At 36.5% G+C, this 16,598-nt stretch overlaps 1 protein-coding gene across 1 annotated transcript in view; it reads left to right on the top strand.

Moving 5' to 3' along the window:
• Nucleotides 1-2,020: 2,020 nt before the first annotated feature.
• Nucleotides 2,021-16,598, top strand: part of SEMA3A (semaphorin 3A) — a 207,798-nt gene continuing 193,220 nt past the window's right edge. Inside the window, exon 1 of the mRNA XM_080818971.1 lies at nt 2,021-2,147. Coding sequence (XP_080675097.1) covers nt 2,036-2,147 — 112 coding nt within the window. The 5' untranslated portion in view covers nt 2,021-2,035. The remainder of the gene's footprint in view (nt 2,148-16,598) is intronic.

Genomic DNA, 16,598 nt, shown 5'->3' with positions numbered 1-16,598 from the left:
ATCAATAGGCTTGCGGAAACTGACAAATACAATACGGTCAGTTTGATGAATCAATCTAGTGAAGTAGAGAGAATCCTCCTGCCCCTTCCCCCATTCTCCCTCCTTTAAATCCTCTTCATCCTCTTCCTCCTCCTCCTCCACCCACCCACTCTAACACACACACACACACACACACACACACACACACGAAGAGAGAGACAGATAGTGACAGAGAGACAGAGACAGTGACAGGGAGACAGACAGAAGTGGGGAGTGGGGGGGAGATGCTTTTTCCCTATTGGTCTGTAGACATCAAGTCATGAGATCATGAAAGCTGTAGTGACAGATGCTTAGATCTTTTTTCGTAAGATTACTAAGTAAGCCACTTTCAGTAAGTGTTTACGTTTGTAATTGGGAGACTCACCCACTTCTTTCAGTTGAGAAATTCCCACACTATTGAAGTAGGGGTCTCTCTTCTGTATTTCAATTGTGTGTGTTGTATGGGGGGCGGGTAGGGCAGAGAGAGTTGAGGAGTAAAGAGGGGAAAGTTCTGTCCTATTAACTTCTATATCTCGCCAACCCCCCAAATCCTATAAGGATATCAGCTTTGGAGAAAAAATCAAAAGAAAAATAGAAGAGAAATTGAAACACCTCAGACACAATGTCTATTTAGGAAAGAACTGAAAGTGTCTGTGTGACTCCCTGAACACACACACTCGTGTGCACAAAAAATTTAGTAACCCTTTGCCAGCTCATGAAGACACAGAGATATCCTCTTTACATTGGTCCTTGACACTCAGCAGGGACTTTTGTGAACTTTGTCATCTTCCTCTGCCCTCTATACCAAAACTAGGGAAGTAGCTTTAATTAATGAGATGTGATGCATTACAAATGTTAGCCAGAGCATTCCAGAAGCTGAAAAACCATAGATGTTTTTAAATTCTGAGTATCCCTTTGAGTTGTAATTTATAATTCTCAGTGGACCTATATTTGTCTTGAACTGATTGTTGAAATGGGCTTTACTAGGAATTTCTTCACTGAAATTGCAGTGGGGCGGGGGAAGGGGGTAGTTGAGCCAAGGGGGTTTGTTGGGAAGAGGGAATGATCTCTAACAAGGCTTTAAAACCTTCAGTGGTTAAAGTTATAGTGGTGAAAAAGATATACATATAGACATATATGAATATATGTATGTATCTATATGTATATATATAGACACATACATATACACATATAACACACTAGTTCAAAGGAATTATACCAGGAGTATCAGTTGTAAATTAGGTAGGTAGCAGATTTCAGATTTTTTTAATCAAAATTGCACCTAAAAATGGCTATAAAACAACGCGTGCCTTGGGAAGTAAATTTATAGCTACATGCCTTTCACAGGCACGCTGGAGGGTTCTGCTCCCGGCTCTAATCTCTATGAGATGTTTTTTGCATGTGTTGTGTGACAGGAGGGAAGGGGAGTGGGTTGAGCTCGCCTGTTCTCCCATTGTCAGCCAGTCTAGTGAGTGTTGGGAAAACCTGTCTGTGGGATCTTGTGTCATCTCTCCCTACATGTGTACAGGAAAAGTCCGCGCTGCTCACGGTTCCTCTCTCTCTCTCTCTCCCTCTCTCTCTTTCTTTCTCTCTCTCTTTCTCTGTTTCCCTTTCATTCTGCTTCCCCGGAGCCGAATGAAGCAGAGAGCAGGATTAGAGTCCGCCACCGGCTATCAGAAGAGCCTAGATAAAAGGAACTGCTTCTTAAGCACCACTGCCGCAGCCCTTGTTAATTTTTTTTTTTTTCTTTCCACACAACAGTTGTGCCTCATTATCTGGTGCCTGGCTCGATTTTTTTTTTTTTTTTTTTTTTGGAGGGTTTGAAGTTTCTGGGCTTCAGTGACTATTACAGAAGAAGAGGTGTTAGTGTTGCGGTGAGGTCTTGATTGTCTGCATTTATGAATGAAACTGACCTAAATCACCTGTTACCTCCAGTTTCCAGATTGTTTGAACTTCTCTGGCCGCACAATACAGGAGGGAAGGCTGAAGCAGCCTAGGGACCTACAGCGTCTGCAGCATGGGCTGGTTCGCTAGGATTGTCTCTCTTTTCTGGGGAGTGTTACTTACAGCGAGAGCAAACTATCAAAATGGGAAGAACAACGTGCCAAGGCTGAAATTATCCTACAAAGGTAAATCTTTATTTTTCTTTTATTTCGGCTAGCTTTGTAATGCCCCCTGCCTGTGCCCCCCCCCCCGCCCCAACCTTTTCATTCCTTGAACTCCCTCCCAACCCAAACCATAAAACCTTGAGTTTAACCTGGGAAACCTATGTGATTGTGTGTATCTTTCTGAGATGATTTAAACACTTTCTTCTAAAAGCATGTCTCCTGTTTGATATACGACAATTTAAATGCAAACAAAGAACATTTAATCACATTTGCAGAGAAGAGCTGAATGCCTGGTGAATGCTGAGCTGTATATGTGATCATATGTTCTGTTAATTTTTCTGACTCTACTTCTATGAAAATATCTTTTAAAAATCGCTATTGCAAAAAATAGTCTCTTTGTAGATGTGAGTGCCTCACCTGTAGTAATTGTTATGACAAATTGTATTTTCTTAGTTTTAGGCACTAAATGGTTAATCATCATCATGAATATTCAGTTTGTTCAAATCTGACAATCAGATGCTTAACATAAGCAGTAGATCATGGTTTGCCAAGAGAATATAAACTGGAGGGAACAGACTAGTTTTTCCACAGTGTGTTATGATTGTACAAAAGACTGTGTATTTGGCTAATTGGTGTAAAGCTAAAGCCTTTGAAATATAATGTTATTTAATTCCATATGTACTTCAGTGAGAATTGAAGAGACATTACTTCCTGGTTGTATAGCTAGTTGTGTGAACTTCTTTTCAAAAAGAGTGTAAATTTAAGAAAGAAAAAAGCTTTATCACATGGTTGCTGCTACTTTATTTGGTTACAGTTTAATGCATATGCTTGGTTTTTAATGAGGACTTTAAAGAAAATATTTGTTCTGTATTTGTTTAGATAGATTTTATAGATATGTATATCAAATAATGCTAACATAGATTGAAAATTACATACATATAAAACTTTTAATGAAAGAGAATGTTTATGTAACTGAGATGTTAGGAGAATGGAGCTGGAGATTAAAATGTTTTAACTCAAGTACTTTTACTCCCTAAGGTGTTGCTTTCTTAGGATTCTCAGATTTCGGGAATTGGGGGTGGGTCAGGAGGAAGCTTCAGTTATATTCTGTTTTTAGCCTATAATGTGAAAGAAAATCATTGAATCTGTCTGTAGAGCTGTCTGTCTACTGCACACTGCTTTTATGCCAGAAACATATTCTTTAATTTTCACATGATGGGGAACATCTCTTTCTGAATGCTGTAGCGTGAATGAGGACCACAAATAGGAAAGAGAGATGTAATTTTCACACTTTGGATTAGAAAATTCAACACCTATTAAATGTGTTTATTTGGAATTAATACTTGCTAGATTAAATACCTTGGGTTGAAAGATACATTTATTTTTCCTATAATAGTTTCCTATGATGAAAGTGAGAATGGATTGAAAACATCAGCAAACAGAATTGCAGTTGTATTTATCGTGCAAGATTTTAAAAAATCATACAGCCCCTATTACATATTCAATTAAATCTCTATCTCTAGTAACTGTCTTTAAATTATTTTTAGAGTATATGATATTATGGCATCTGTATTTTCCTCAGGTTTTGCTTTCCATCTTCATACTTGGAGAGGATGCCATCAAATAATACTTAGGTTGATGGTCGATTTTATCCAAGTTTATATGCCTTATGAGTAAGTTTCACATGCAACTTTACTTCTTGAAGATGCCAATGGCTATATGTTATAATTTTAGAGTAACAGATTTGAAGCATGAAACACACTTTTAAAAATCTACTAGATTTGGAGATACTTGTTTAAATCCTAAATAAATTGTAAAATAAACAAGAATTGAGAGTTATATTTATTTTGCAAGAATTTTATTTCCATGGTAATAGATTACTCTCCATTATAGAAGAGGTGCCCTTCCTTTCCATACACTAAACAGATAGCATTCAATTGGAGTAGTACTTTGATATGTGTACAGGCTTTAAACTTGTATACATTGACAATGTGTATCTATTGGACACTGTCTTTATAAACTCCTTTTAGCACTGGCATCGATTAGAATTATTCTGCTTTTTTTTTTTTTTTTAAGCAAAAACTGCCCCTCACGTACATAACAATTCTATTGAAATACCTAGGGCTTGGCTATTTGGTAAAATAAACTGTGAAATGAACAAGAAAAAGAAGAAGAAGAAGAAAAGGAATGGCCCAAGCAATTTTTCTTCTGTGATTTTATTGGTCTGTCATTACCTTTTTGTCTCTACATGTTTTGCCAAAGCAAATGCCTGGTAGCCAATTGTCAGTACTTTGTTTCTAAAGTATAATAGAGATTTTTTTTTTTAGCTACTTCTTTTTCCTCCTTAATTAGATGTCAAACACGGTTAAAACATCCACTGCTTTGCCCTTAAAAATATTCCAGCATGATTCATGAAGAGTTAAATCCCTGCCAACCCTAATTTCCCATGGTCACTTGTTTTCAAAGATCCACCATTAACTCTCTCGTTGCTCAGGTTGCTAAGACGAAGTTAACAGGCAATCACTGTGCTTACTTTCTACTTGTCATCTTGCCTAGTAGGAAACGAAAGAGATTTGATATGTTAAATGAGAAAGAAAAAGAAGAAGAAGGGAGTCTTTGTAGTGGATATGCACATATACCTAATAAGGTACCTCTTTACTTTCTAGGAAAAAGGGATTGAATAGATGTGTTCAGGACCATCTGGAGAAGTGATAATATTAGAAAAATGGGGTATGCTGGCTTTTCCTCTGAACCAATCTGATTTAGAATCCTTGTGGGGGAAGCAAATGTGAGAACTCTGTAAATCTCAGCAGTCACATACAAATTATCCTCAAGAAACATCCATTCAGAGATACTTTTGCCTTCCTTAAATATATATAATATAGCTAAATGTTAAAATGTTTCCCTTTAAAACTGATGCATAACTGTTTATTTCTTCTACAAAACTAGTCAAATTTCACTTTTCTCATGAAAAACCAGACTATCATATAATCTTCCTTTTGGAATGTGTGGTACAATGAAGACTTCAGAAAAACCTATGGAAATCACAAGGAAATAAATTAGGTTTGGGGTTTTAAACAAATGACAAATGTTCCATCACTCAGTGTAATGAGCTTTTCCAGGACACTGTGTGCTTCAGTTTTAGTAGAAATCAAAGACACATGCAAGTCGGAATGTGATGGTGATCATGTGAATCCAAAAGTTAAATCAATGCCTTTAACTTTACTTTCATAGGGAGGACTTAGTAAATAGCATCTAAATAATTGTTTTAAAGGCCTTCTTTTCATACTTTGCAAAGCTTTTCTACCCCCCACACAGAGACTTAGAATTATTACAATGAGACTATCAGTTAAATCAAAATTCTCACACGTATCTTTCTGATAATAGAAGATAGTGTTTAACTAAAAATTATGAAATAACATTTAAAAAAACATTTTTTTCATTACTCAGAACATTATTATGATCACTTCAGATTTCATTAATATGAATAATGATTTACTAATTAAACTTGGTGACTTTTCAGAGATTTTTCTTTACTTCTACCAAAGCACACAGATACATGCATACAAACATATATATGTGTATATATATGAGTATGAGTATATTTGAATGACAAAACTTCATGTTAATGTCTTATAGCTGAGAAAAAGTAATCTTGGCAACCTACAGGTTGTGAAATTTATGAATGCTTTGCAACAAAATTGTTACTGTTTTACAGTGATTTTTGTATTTTAAATTATGTATTCATTTATTTATTTTAGAGTGGGTGTTATCTTTTGGGTCCCATGAAAAGTCCTCATGGATATCTCAAGTATTCCCAGGGTTATATAATATGGAATATGTCTTATACTGATAATCTCCTCACAGCTAAAAAGAAAAGTTTCTATGAGAGGTAGAGGAATATATATATATTCATACACACCCACACAGAGCAAAGAAGCTATAAATTCATGGCAATATCTTTAATATATTTTCTCCTATAGTCATTCTCTATTTGACAGCAGGTCTCTAACTTGCTGATTCTCATTCAACATGGTCTTTTCTTCTCAAATTCTATTAACTTTAAAAATCATGTTTTGATTCTGAAATCTTCAATTTAAGCACACTTAAAAACCAGAAATTTTTATTCACCTACTTAATAAATATATTCTGGCAAAATAATGCAAAATAAAATAAAACAAGATGCTCAGTCACCCATCTTGTGATCCAGACCTGGTCAGATCAAATGCAGGCTAGTGAAAGTCTCCAGTTTGTGGCTTCTCTGATTAAAACTGCTGACCAGATTGGCCTTTGAAATAATAATTTATACAGTGTAGACTTTAGCAAGCAGGAAAATAACTGAGACCACAAAACCATGCCATGTAAAATTCTAACCCACCAAATTTTGGTAATGATATTCAGTCATTACTAGCTTAAAGAAAACTGAATACTGAAGAGATAATTTTTCCAATTCTAACTTTATGTTGTTATTTCTCTTCATATAAATGATTTCTACGTTTCCACTGCTGACAGGGAGATAAAATACACGAATACTTAGGCCACTAAATAGATGTATAGATCTCTGAAAACTAATTTCTCTTTGTTTTCTTACTTTCGATTATCACATATAAATCAAACAACAAAATTAACAAAAATGTTATGATTTTTGCTGAATCATATTCTGTATTCAAACATTAATGCAAGTGAAAGATCTTTCAAGAATAAATTTAATTAAAATTAATTAATATGATCACATATGTTCCTTGTAAGGAAATGAAAGTAAACTTTTGGTTGCAGTGCATAATCTATTTATGCTTAATGTGAATGTATAATTGTACTTCAGATATGTACTTTAAGGAACTTTTAAAGTTGTCATAAACTTGAGTCAGCAATAAGAAATTTTGTGGCTTACTTTCTCATCCCAATTGTTCTTATTTAAGCTTCAGTGACATACCTACATGTCACAGTTCAAAGGTTGAAATTGCACACCTTTATATGTTTTGGAGAATTTTGTATCTAAAGTCAGGACTACGCTAAACAGAATTTATACCTCAGTTGTTCTAAAACCTTCCAGAGAAACCAATACTGAATTTTTAATCAGTCGTTATCTAATAGCATGCATTTTCAAAGTCGTGATATTATATCATGGAAAGTTACATATTAATTGATTAAGACATTGCACTCATCCAACCTTTATGAAAAAAAAATCTATGATGAAAGGATTCACTAGTGCAAAGTTATTGGTAAAATCTCCAAAACTCATGGCAGCATCTAAGTTTAGTGCGTGCAGTGAAAGCTTATTTTAAAAAGACCAGCAGCTGTAAACATAAATTAGAACAAGTGTGAGTCTAGGGATAGATCTTACCCCTCATGACTTCTAAGGTGCTATTTAAAGGAATTATCATGATTTGCAGTTCTATGCTTCCACTAATAGGTGGCACTAGCAATTTGTGACAGCTCTTTCATTAGTTTGGAAATGGGCAGGCTGCTAGGATAAATATACACAGAGTAATGTGTGGAGGCCAAGTTTGGAAAAACTGGCAGAAGAGTCAGGAGATGTAACATGCCCAGTGCAGAAGCATTAGTTAAAATGCAGTTTGCTAAAGATTTTGATGTGCTCTGTACATACATTTATTGGTACATTTGGACCCTGGGAAAGGAAATGGTTATAAATAAATAAATAAATAAATAGATGGATGGATTTTTTTTACTTATGTAAGACTTTACAAGTGAAATTGATCTGTAAAATGTAAAACAAAATAGTGGGTAAAATAATAGTACCAAACAATCAGAATTTGGAAGGACAGCTTCATGTGTCTTTATGTATATTAAATATTTATGCACATTCATATATATATACATACATACATATATATAAATATATATATACACACATAGCTATTTCTTTTAAGTCTGAATCATAAAATGTTCTTAAAAGAAATGACGCAGCCTGCCTGTGGCACATTATTGCCATCGTAATTGTGGAGTAGCTAATTGAGACAGTAAGATGTTTAGTAAATCACATAAGGTATATTTTTTAAAGTGACTCCTTGTGATTTGTAGGTTGTTTTAAATTATTATCATAATTAAACATAGGGAAGAATCAATAAATTGTATCTGCCACAGATAAGTCCGAATGTCTCCAGTTACTATCTCCTTCTATTGCCAAGACATAAACATCAGTATAAATAGGAATTCACACACTATTTCGAAACAGTAACAAAGCTGGACTCTGTCAAACCCAGGATAAGAAAATATACAATTTACACATACTCAAATTAGGGAATGAAGATAAGCAAAAATAAAATGCTGTTGATAAATATCAAGAACAATTGAATCTTAGTATTTTCTACAAGTTTAGGGTAAAACTTAAAGAGACCACAAATTTAGAGCATCTTGTCGTCTCCTAAATGAGTCATTAAACCTGTGCTTCCAGGTTTCCTTTGCTTGGAGAGAGAGATATGACATGGGAAACAATGTTGACCAAATTTCACAGTAACTCACTCTGTTGCTGAAATCATAAACATGTCTTTTGATAAAATATAGCATCACCCACTTGAGTCTTCATCGGTGAACTAAATGGAGCTTAGTACTATTGAATATGTCAAATGACTTCTTTGGTTTGTAAAATTACTTAAAAGGATCATCTCTGTAGTGCCAGACGGTGAGGTTGTCAAGGCCGAGTCTATTATTTCTCATCATTAGACTCTCAATGGCTAGAACAGTGACTTGTTGAGTGATTCTGGGCTTCATTTGACACACCTTGTTTTTTAAATGCAAAATGCCTCTGTGTAAGTGAGTACAGAAAGAATGCACGTGTGTAATAAATCAATTCATTGCATGTGAATTGTACATTGTAATGTAGGGGAAGTAAGCTTAGTGCTAGACACTAGGGGAGGAAGCTCTTAGCCGAGGCACTTAGAAGTGCACAAAGGGTATGGGAGCAGTGTGCTCTCCACAAACAGTACCTCCTCCGAACCAAGCTTGTTTCTAGACCGAATCACAAAGTGTCTGGCTATCTTTACCTGCCTGCAAGTAAGACATGGAGAATATATAGCAATACTTACATCTTGGAAGATCCTAGGAACCAGGTTGATGAGTTGTGTCATGTCTTTGGAGGAACACCCCGATTTTTTTTTTCCATTATTGTGTCTCTATACACATAGCCAGAAAAGAAAGTGAGGGAGGCTATTCTAAAACCAGAGAGTGGCTAAAGATAAAATGTCTCATCGTCTGTTTCATTGTATCCAAACATTTGTGTAGAACAGATCAACTCTACCAAACAAACTTGAAAGTACAATCATTTTTTAAAAAATTGAAATTGACTATATTTCCTTGTTCCTGCTTTTGAGAGAATCCTGACTTTGCTCTCTGACAGCTTGCTAAGATGTTTTCCTTGCTTCCTCTTATCTTTGAGTTGACTGATTTTTTTTAGTCCACTTATAGGTCTAGAACTGATGTCTAGAATATACATTAGTTTATGTGCTTGATGTTAAATTCTTATAAAATATGTTGGTCTTGTGACAAAGCAGAAGTAGCCACAGGAAAGGACAAGAGGACAACTACTAAGAGTACTGTGTATACAAATCAGAGCTATTAAGTGACATTAAAAAGTAATTAAGGTCTCATCCCAGCCCTTAAGTAATATATATGGGGAAAGCCAAAACAAGGTTGTTTATAAGCGAGATCAAATCAAAACTAGACAAGTACTTGGGAATTTTCATCATGTGTGTTAGAAATTTTAGTTTTCTTATCTTCAAATTTGAAATTTCAAGAGAATAAACTTGGCTCTGCTATGATCATCCTTGAAAAGAACCTAGATTTTCATCAGCTATGCAAATTTCAATTATTTTTAAATTCCATTATTGTAATTAATACATAGTTTTTATTTGTATCCTGTTTGTAAAATGCACACAGACACACACAAACACATATGGCATGTGACAATTTCTTCATGAACAAGTAGATTCTTGGGTGCAGTGAATATAGTAGAACTTCTGAGGAAGGCAGTATCACATCTCCCTAAAAATGTCAGTGGACTTTTTAAAAATAGGATGCAAAGAAGGTGGACCTCAAAAGAGAAGAATGTGAGAAGGCAGAAGTAGAGAAAGTGGTAATTACCACTATCTAAAACTATTTCTTTGTGGCTTGTTTTTCCTTTCAGGAAGACAATATATTTTTACATAGCTTACAAAATAGTATAGTTATGTAATTTTTCCGCATTCAAATGTGATACAGAAACAAATCTGTCCTTTAACAAGGGAACTTAAAGCTGCAGCATATCAGGCTTGGAACATCATGGAGTTAATATGCGGTTGTCTAGGTTTGACTGAAAATGAGATCGAAGGGGGGCCAAGTGGTAGCATATCTGTAAGGACTTTTCCACAGTGGTCACAATCCTTCTTTCCTTTGGGATTTGTCTGTAAAGTACATTGAACAGGCTTCTTTCAAACCAATGGAAGAAAGAAAGGAAAGTTGAGCTCAGTTATCCAGTGTAGAAAACACTGTTAAGTATAGCTCCTTGAGCTTATAAAATATACTGGATTAGAATGAAGTTTTCTTCCTGTTTTCCTAGCTATTTCCTATGGTTTTCTGCTTTATTATTTCCTTAATCGATCTGCCAAGAATTTGTGAAAAAAGAAGTTGCTATTTTTTTTTAATATTTTATTTATTTATGTGACAGAGGGAGAGAGATCACAAGTAAGCAGAGCAGCAGGCAGAGGGGGGGAAGCAGGCTCCCTGCTGAGCAGAGAGCCCGATGCGGGGCTTGATCCCAGGACCCTGAGATCATGACCTGGGCCAAAGGCAGAGGCTTAACCAACTGAGCCACCCAGGTGCTCCAAGAAGTTGCTATTTTTATAAATCCTTGTTTTTTAATTTGAAGGCACCCATGTCATTTATATGATGAGTATCAGGTATTAAAATGTTCCTTTAACTGTATATTCTGTTAGGTACCATGTTTAATTGTAAAATTATATACTGCATATTTTTTAATTTGCTTAGCCATCCATTATCATTCTGGATGTTTCTCTGGTTCACTTAGGAAAACATTGGTTTCAACAAACAGCTTAGCAGTATTTTGGCACATTTCATAATGTATTAGGCAAAGTTGTTGGTTCCTGGTCACTTCTGGAAATTTGATTGTAATAGTGTAACTGTACTTGCAGAACTATATATAAATGAAGAACTACACAAATCAATGTGTTTATATGCAGTACTTGTGAGTGTATATTCATAACAAATACAAGAAAAGTTACATTCAAGTCATTATTTTTCCAAACAACTTTATGTTTAATTGTGGATTGTGGAAAGTGGAATGCTGAGAAACAGTGAGGGTATCGGGTCCTTTGCTTGATATCAGGTCTTGGGTAGTTCAGGATTGGCTATGACCTTCTGTCCTTTAATGTTGGATCTTCGCAGAACATTTTCCACCGTACAAAGCTGCTGGCTAATGGAGTTTTCTGTCCTCACCAAGGCATCCCTACTCGAGGAAGCCGCCGACATGCCTCTTCCAGGGTCCCTTCATTGATCCTTCCCAGCATGTTGGCTCCTTAGTGTCTTGCCTCCACTGGAACGCACACAGTGATCATACTGTCAAGTCCTTCCACCTCCAGAGTTCCGGGTGTGAGCAGGACAAAGATTCCCCCAATACAATACCCTTCCACCTCTCCAGATTTAAAATATGTAATCTTTTTTTCACTGATTCTGGCTCCATTCCTCCCTCGTCCTCCATCCCCGTCTTTGCCCTAGAAATAGTCTTCATCCACTACCTTCTTGTCTTTTCCAAATAAATCTTATTGAAGCCTCTCCTTTTGAAAGAAAATCCTGTTAAGTCGCCCCTGGGAATATGGAAACATTTCTAGGCCTCAAAAATTAAAAGCCCTTATGTCTCTCTTGGGAAGAGGTTTAGAACTTCTTATTTTTATCAGATGGCTCTCCAGAAGAGCAAACAAAATGACAATTTCTTAATTAGGTAATCTTGCCGCTTTTAATTTTCAGTCAGTTACCCCTTCTACATCCATGTACCTAATGATCTAAACTAGACGTTGTGCCTGATACAGAGAGTGTACTTCCCATAATTTTAGTCCAACTGCCTCAGCTTTATACATATAAAATAAGCTGATCAAAGGACAAAATAACCTCCCTGACCCTTGAAATGTAGAAATGTTGCCCAAATGATGACCCAGAAGCAGAAAGCTCACCCAACCAGAAATTCTTTACCCAGGGAGCTTCTCCCCATCTGCCCAAGCCCCTGCCTGCTTTCCCAAACACTACGAACTCTGGGGAGGGACTGAGCCAGCTGGGGTCTTTGGCATTTATCTCTCCCACGTGTCAAAGGTTACAGAATATCTACACCTGGATCTCTCATGGGGCACTCCAGCTCAACTTGTTCAAAACTTCGACCACTGACTTTTCTTCAAATGTGTTTGTCCTCCTTATTCCCATTTCAGAGGATGTTGTCACTTTGCTCCAGCTGTCCAGGCCAGAAGCATCTTTGCCTATTCTCTCGCGGGCTCACCCCATGTCTAACTAGATGTCTGGTGGATTCTATCTCTTGAGTCGCTCAAATCTGTCCGTTCTCTCTTCCACATTAAGTCAGATCCTTATCTTCACTTGCCGTACTATGGCAACAGCCGCCTTTAATTACTGTCTCTTCTTTCCATCACTACTGGCTACAATTCTTTCTGAAATTCAAATCTAATTATGCCTTTCTTTTGTTTTAAGATTTTACTGATTAAAGTCCAAACTCTTAACTTGACCTAAGAGAATGATTAACTTAAAGGAGTCTAGGGCATAGAGGGAACTAATTGGAGGTCTTGGAGTTGTTCACATATGAGGAAATTAATCCCTGTGTAAGGATCATGATAATGAAATTGAGAGAGGAAGGCTGAAGATGAGCTGTATTGAATGTAAAGAAACATTAGATTTGGTAAATGACTGTGTGTGAGGAGGATCTGGAGAATTCAAGGACGATAAGTTTTAAATTTCTACAGGTAGGAGTGTGATACAACAATTGGTAGTAACTGGAAAGTGAAACTCTCCACCTTGCAGCCTGAACCATGCAACCACCTGGTATCAACTTCTCAGCATCACAATTGTGAACTTTCCTTCCTGGGAGCACATCTTGCCAGACTTAGTTGTTTACTGATGCTATTCTTGCCAATAAACATTGACTTGAGTATCTCCTTTCATAAGCCTTTTAAAAGGCAGAGAAGTATAAAAAGTATATGGCAACTATCCTGAAGAAACTTAACGACTTGGAAGGGGAGATTATTGGCCAGATTATTGGCTTTTGAACATCAACTTCTTTATCTGTTTTCTTGTTGTGGTTTTTTTTTTAATATTTTATTTTTTTAAAGTAATCTCTACCTCCAACGTGGGACTCAAACTTACAAACCCAAGACCAAGAGTCACATGCTCTAACAACTGAGCCAGCCAGGTATTTTCTATTCTCAGTCAAGTACAGAGTCTTACACATGATAGTGCCTTATTAAATTCATGAAGTGGTTAAAGGAATAAGTGAGGAGGTGACATAAAATCATTCCAGTGAGAGGACTAAGGCGCAGAGATGAGACCAAATATCAAATAGATCTGAGTATAAGACGTAACCTATTGTGGAAAGTAAAATACGGGAGAGAAAGTCATTTATAACTGCAGGGGTACTTTAAATATGGATGACTGATAGAAATTTTTGAAGAAGATTATAAAGTGCAAATTCCAGATTTGAACAGTAGGTGATGAAACCTTTTAAAGTTTGTAAATGAGTGGTATGTGCAAAGCAATGCTTTAGGAATCCAGAAACCTGGTAGCTGGCCTTCAGTTCTGAGTTAATGGGGCATTAGCTGAGACGCTGAAGCAAGATTCTAAAACAAACGGCTACAGTACAGATTGGACCTCGTATAATGATCTTGTTCTCCTGGGGTACAGAGACTCCATATGTAGGCAGGTAGCTCTGCCTTATTTACATGGAGCAATACATTTTCACACGTCCAGAAAAATGGAAGTTATTTTTAAGAAAAACTGCTGATATTCATGCTTTCATGTAAAATGTTAAAGTCCAACAATCTAGTATCATTTAGGATACAGCCATCCACTTAAAATGTTCTATTACCTATTAATTCCTTCCAGTTCTCTTAGATTCATGGTGGAGCACACATTTAGGGCTTCCAATGAGATATTGTGCACACAGCTTCCTCTGTCACAATGTTACTCACAAGATCAAACAAGATATGGAGGGTGGCCCTTTTGTTTTCAGGTTATGATATTATGTGGGCTCATCCTTCTTTAATAGATTTTTTTTCTCCTGGACTGGTGTACAGGGATTCATTCCTTTGCACTTGATTCTCACTAGACAGAATGGGAAGCTGTGCACAAACAAAGGAACTTCTCCTAAGACTCCAGTCCCCTGGTAGGCTCTCACACATTGGCCCCGAGCCATGGAGTTTCTTGCTTTCACTGCGTGTTCTTCGTGTTCAATAGAGTCTCAGCCTGCTTTTGCTTCCCGAGGTGCCTATTCAGAACAGAATTAAGGTTCCCTTGGCACATTCTAACAGAGCACACATCCTCTCTCTATCATTCAGCCTTCTAATCCAGACAGCTTCTTGAGAAAGATTTCCAACATAACAGCAAAATGGGACCAAGTGACTAGAAAAAAGTTTTTCTTGCACGCCTGAAATCACTTAGCAAGGCAGAGTGGAGTCATGTCTGTTTTGTTCAGTGTTGTTTCATCAGAAATAAGATGAATACTTGTCTCATGGGCATCGCTCTTTCGCTGTCAGATTAGAGAGGACTGTCTACCCTCTGATAGTACTTCTGTCCACAGCTTTATAAATATTAGCACATTCGTTTTGGAAGAATCTGTTTTGACCGGTTTAGGCAGATGCCATATAAGGAAGTGAAATTAGTGATGCTGTAGTAATTTGTTTCTTTAGTACAGATCTCAGTCTCTAAGATTGAGGCATAACACATGTGACACACACTATGGACCTCATTCTCCCAAATGGTTTCTCCGTTGTACATATTATACATCTTTTCAAACAACTGTGTTTTCTTAGAAAAACTGAAGATAGAGGTAATAGCCAAATGTCTCTCATATGCCCCACCTGAACAGCCAGATTTACTGCCTTTTTATGTTTCTGAGAGAATAAAATTTCACATTCTTGGAGTGTACAAAATGAATTCTAACATTCTGAACTTGGAATGTGCAAAATAAATAAATTTGATGATATATATTATCTTTATTTAGTGTTATTGAGCAGGAAGTCATGCTGTGTTTACAGTGTTCAAGTGCTTGCTTGTTGGCCTATTAAAAATTAGTGGCTTTTTAAAATTCAGCTACTAGCAAAGATTTCACAAGGACAAGAGGAATCTTAGCATAGCGAAGAAAGCATTGAATTGAATTGACTCTGAGGCTAATATTAGCTAATAAAGCTAATAACATGTCCACCTCCTAACATGGAGGTGGAAGTGGACATGTTATTAGCTTTATTAGCCTCAGGTTGCTCCTCCCTAAAGTGGGAGAATCGCTGCTTTACAGTAACTGGTAGCTGGTATCGGGATAATAACAATACATTGTGATTTGCCCGGTCACAGCCTCATACAAAGAAGGTTCTAGACACCATGTTTTGCTCTTTGGTATGGGTATGCATGCACAGATTCTCTAACCTTCACTTTTTTGTGAGTTAAATTAATAATAATAATATCAAGAAATTCACAATTGTTATATTTGTATAGCACTTATTTCAAAGACTTGTAAAATAATAGTCTGAATGTAGAAGACATGAGATTTGTCGATGTCAGCTGGTCAGGGAACATTTGAGGAGGCTTTGTCAAAGGCTGGTGTTGAAAGGAAACAATTGATGAAAAAACAGCTGAGTCTAACATTAGGCCTTTCAGTCCAGTGTGCGTGAAGGTAAACGTCTTGACGTTGACCTGTTGCTTGACCAAGCTTCAAGTGTGACTTCAACAGAATCCATATGCATGTATCCATAAAGCTACTGGGGCAGATGATGGCTGGTCTCTGGCTGTGAATACTTACTGAGCCAGGCTGAGCAAGGAAGCACCTGTTTCTTAAGGAAAGGGTTGCTGCATCTCACAGACTGTAAGTTCCAATTCATGTTTTCAACATGAACCAAAGTCAGTCATTTAATATTTAGGAAAAATAACCGGGAAATGACTAGTTTTATTTGCTTCTGTACTTACAGCATATCCTCTTAAATGGTGTAATGGTTGCCTTAATATTATTTTGTTATGACTTAGTCCATGAAGGCACAACATCCTTCATGACAACTTAAAGAGTATTGAATTCACATAGGAGTTAGCACAATATTTCTATTTTATATGTCCCTGAGTCTGAATGAAACACTGTAGATATAAAGTCTAGGGCTTTCTGACCAGTTCTGTAACCACCTGTGATTGCAAATAACCCATTTGCAGGAAAGGGGATATTCGGTCATCAAGAAAATAAACTTGCAGTCTGAAGCCAGTAAATAG

The sequence above is a fragment of the Martes martes genome (assembly GCF_963455335.1).
Source record: "Martes martes genome assembly, chromosome: 11".
Taxonomy (NCBI): domain Eukaryota; kingdom Metazoa; phylum Chordata; class Mammalia; order Carnivora; family Mustelidae; genus Martes; species Martes martes.
This window is presented reverse-complemented; position numbering and strand designations above follow the sequence as displayed.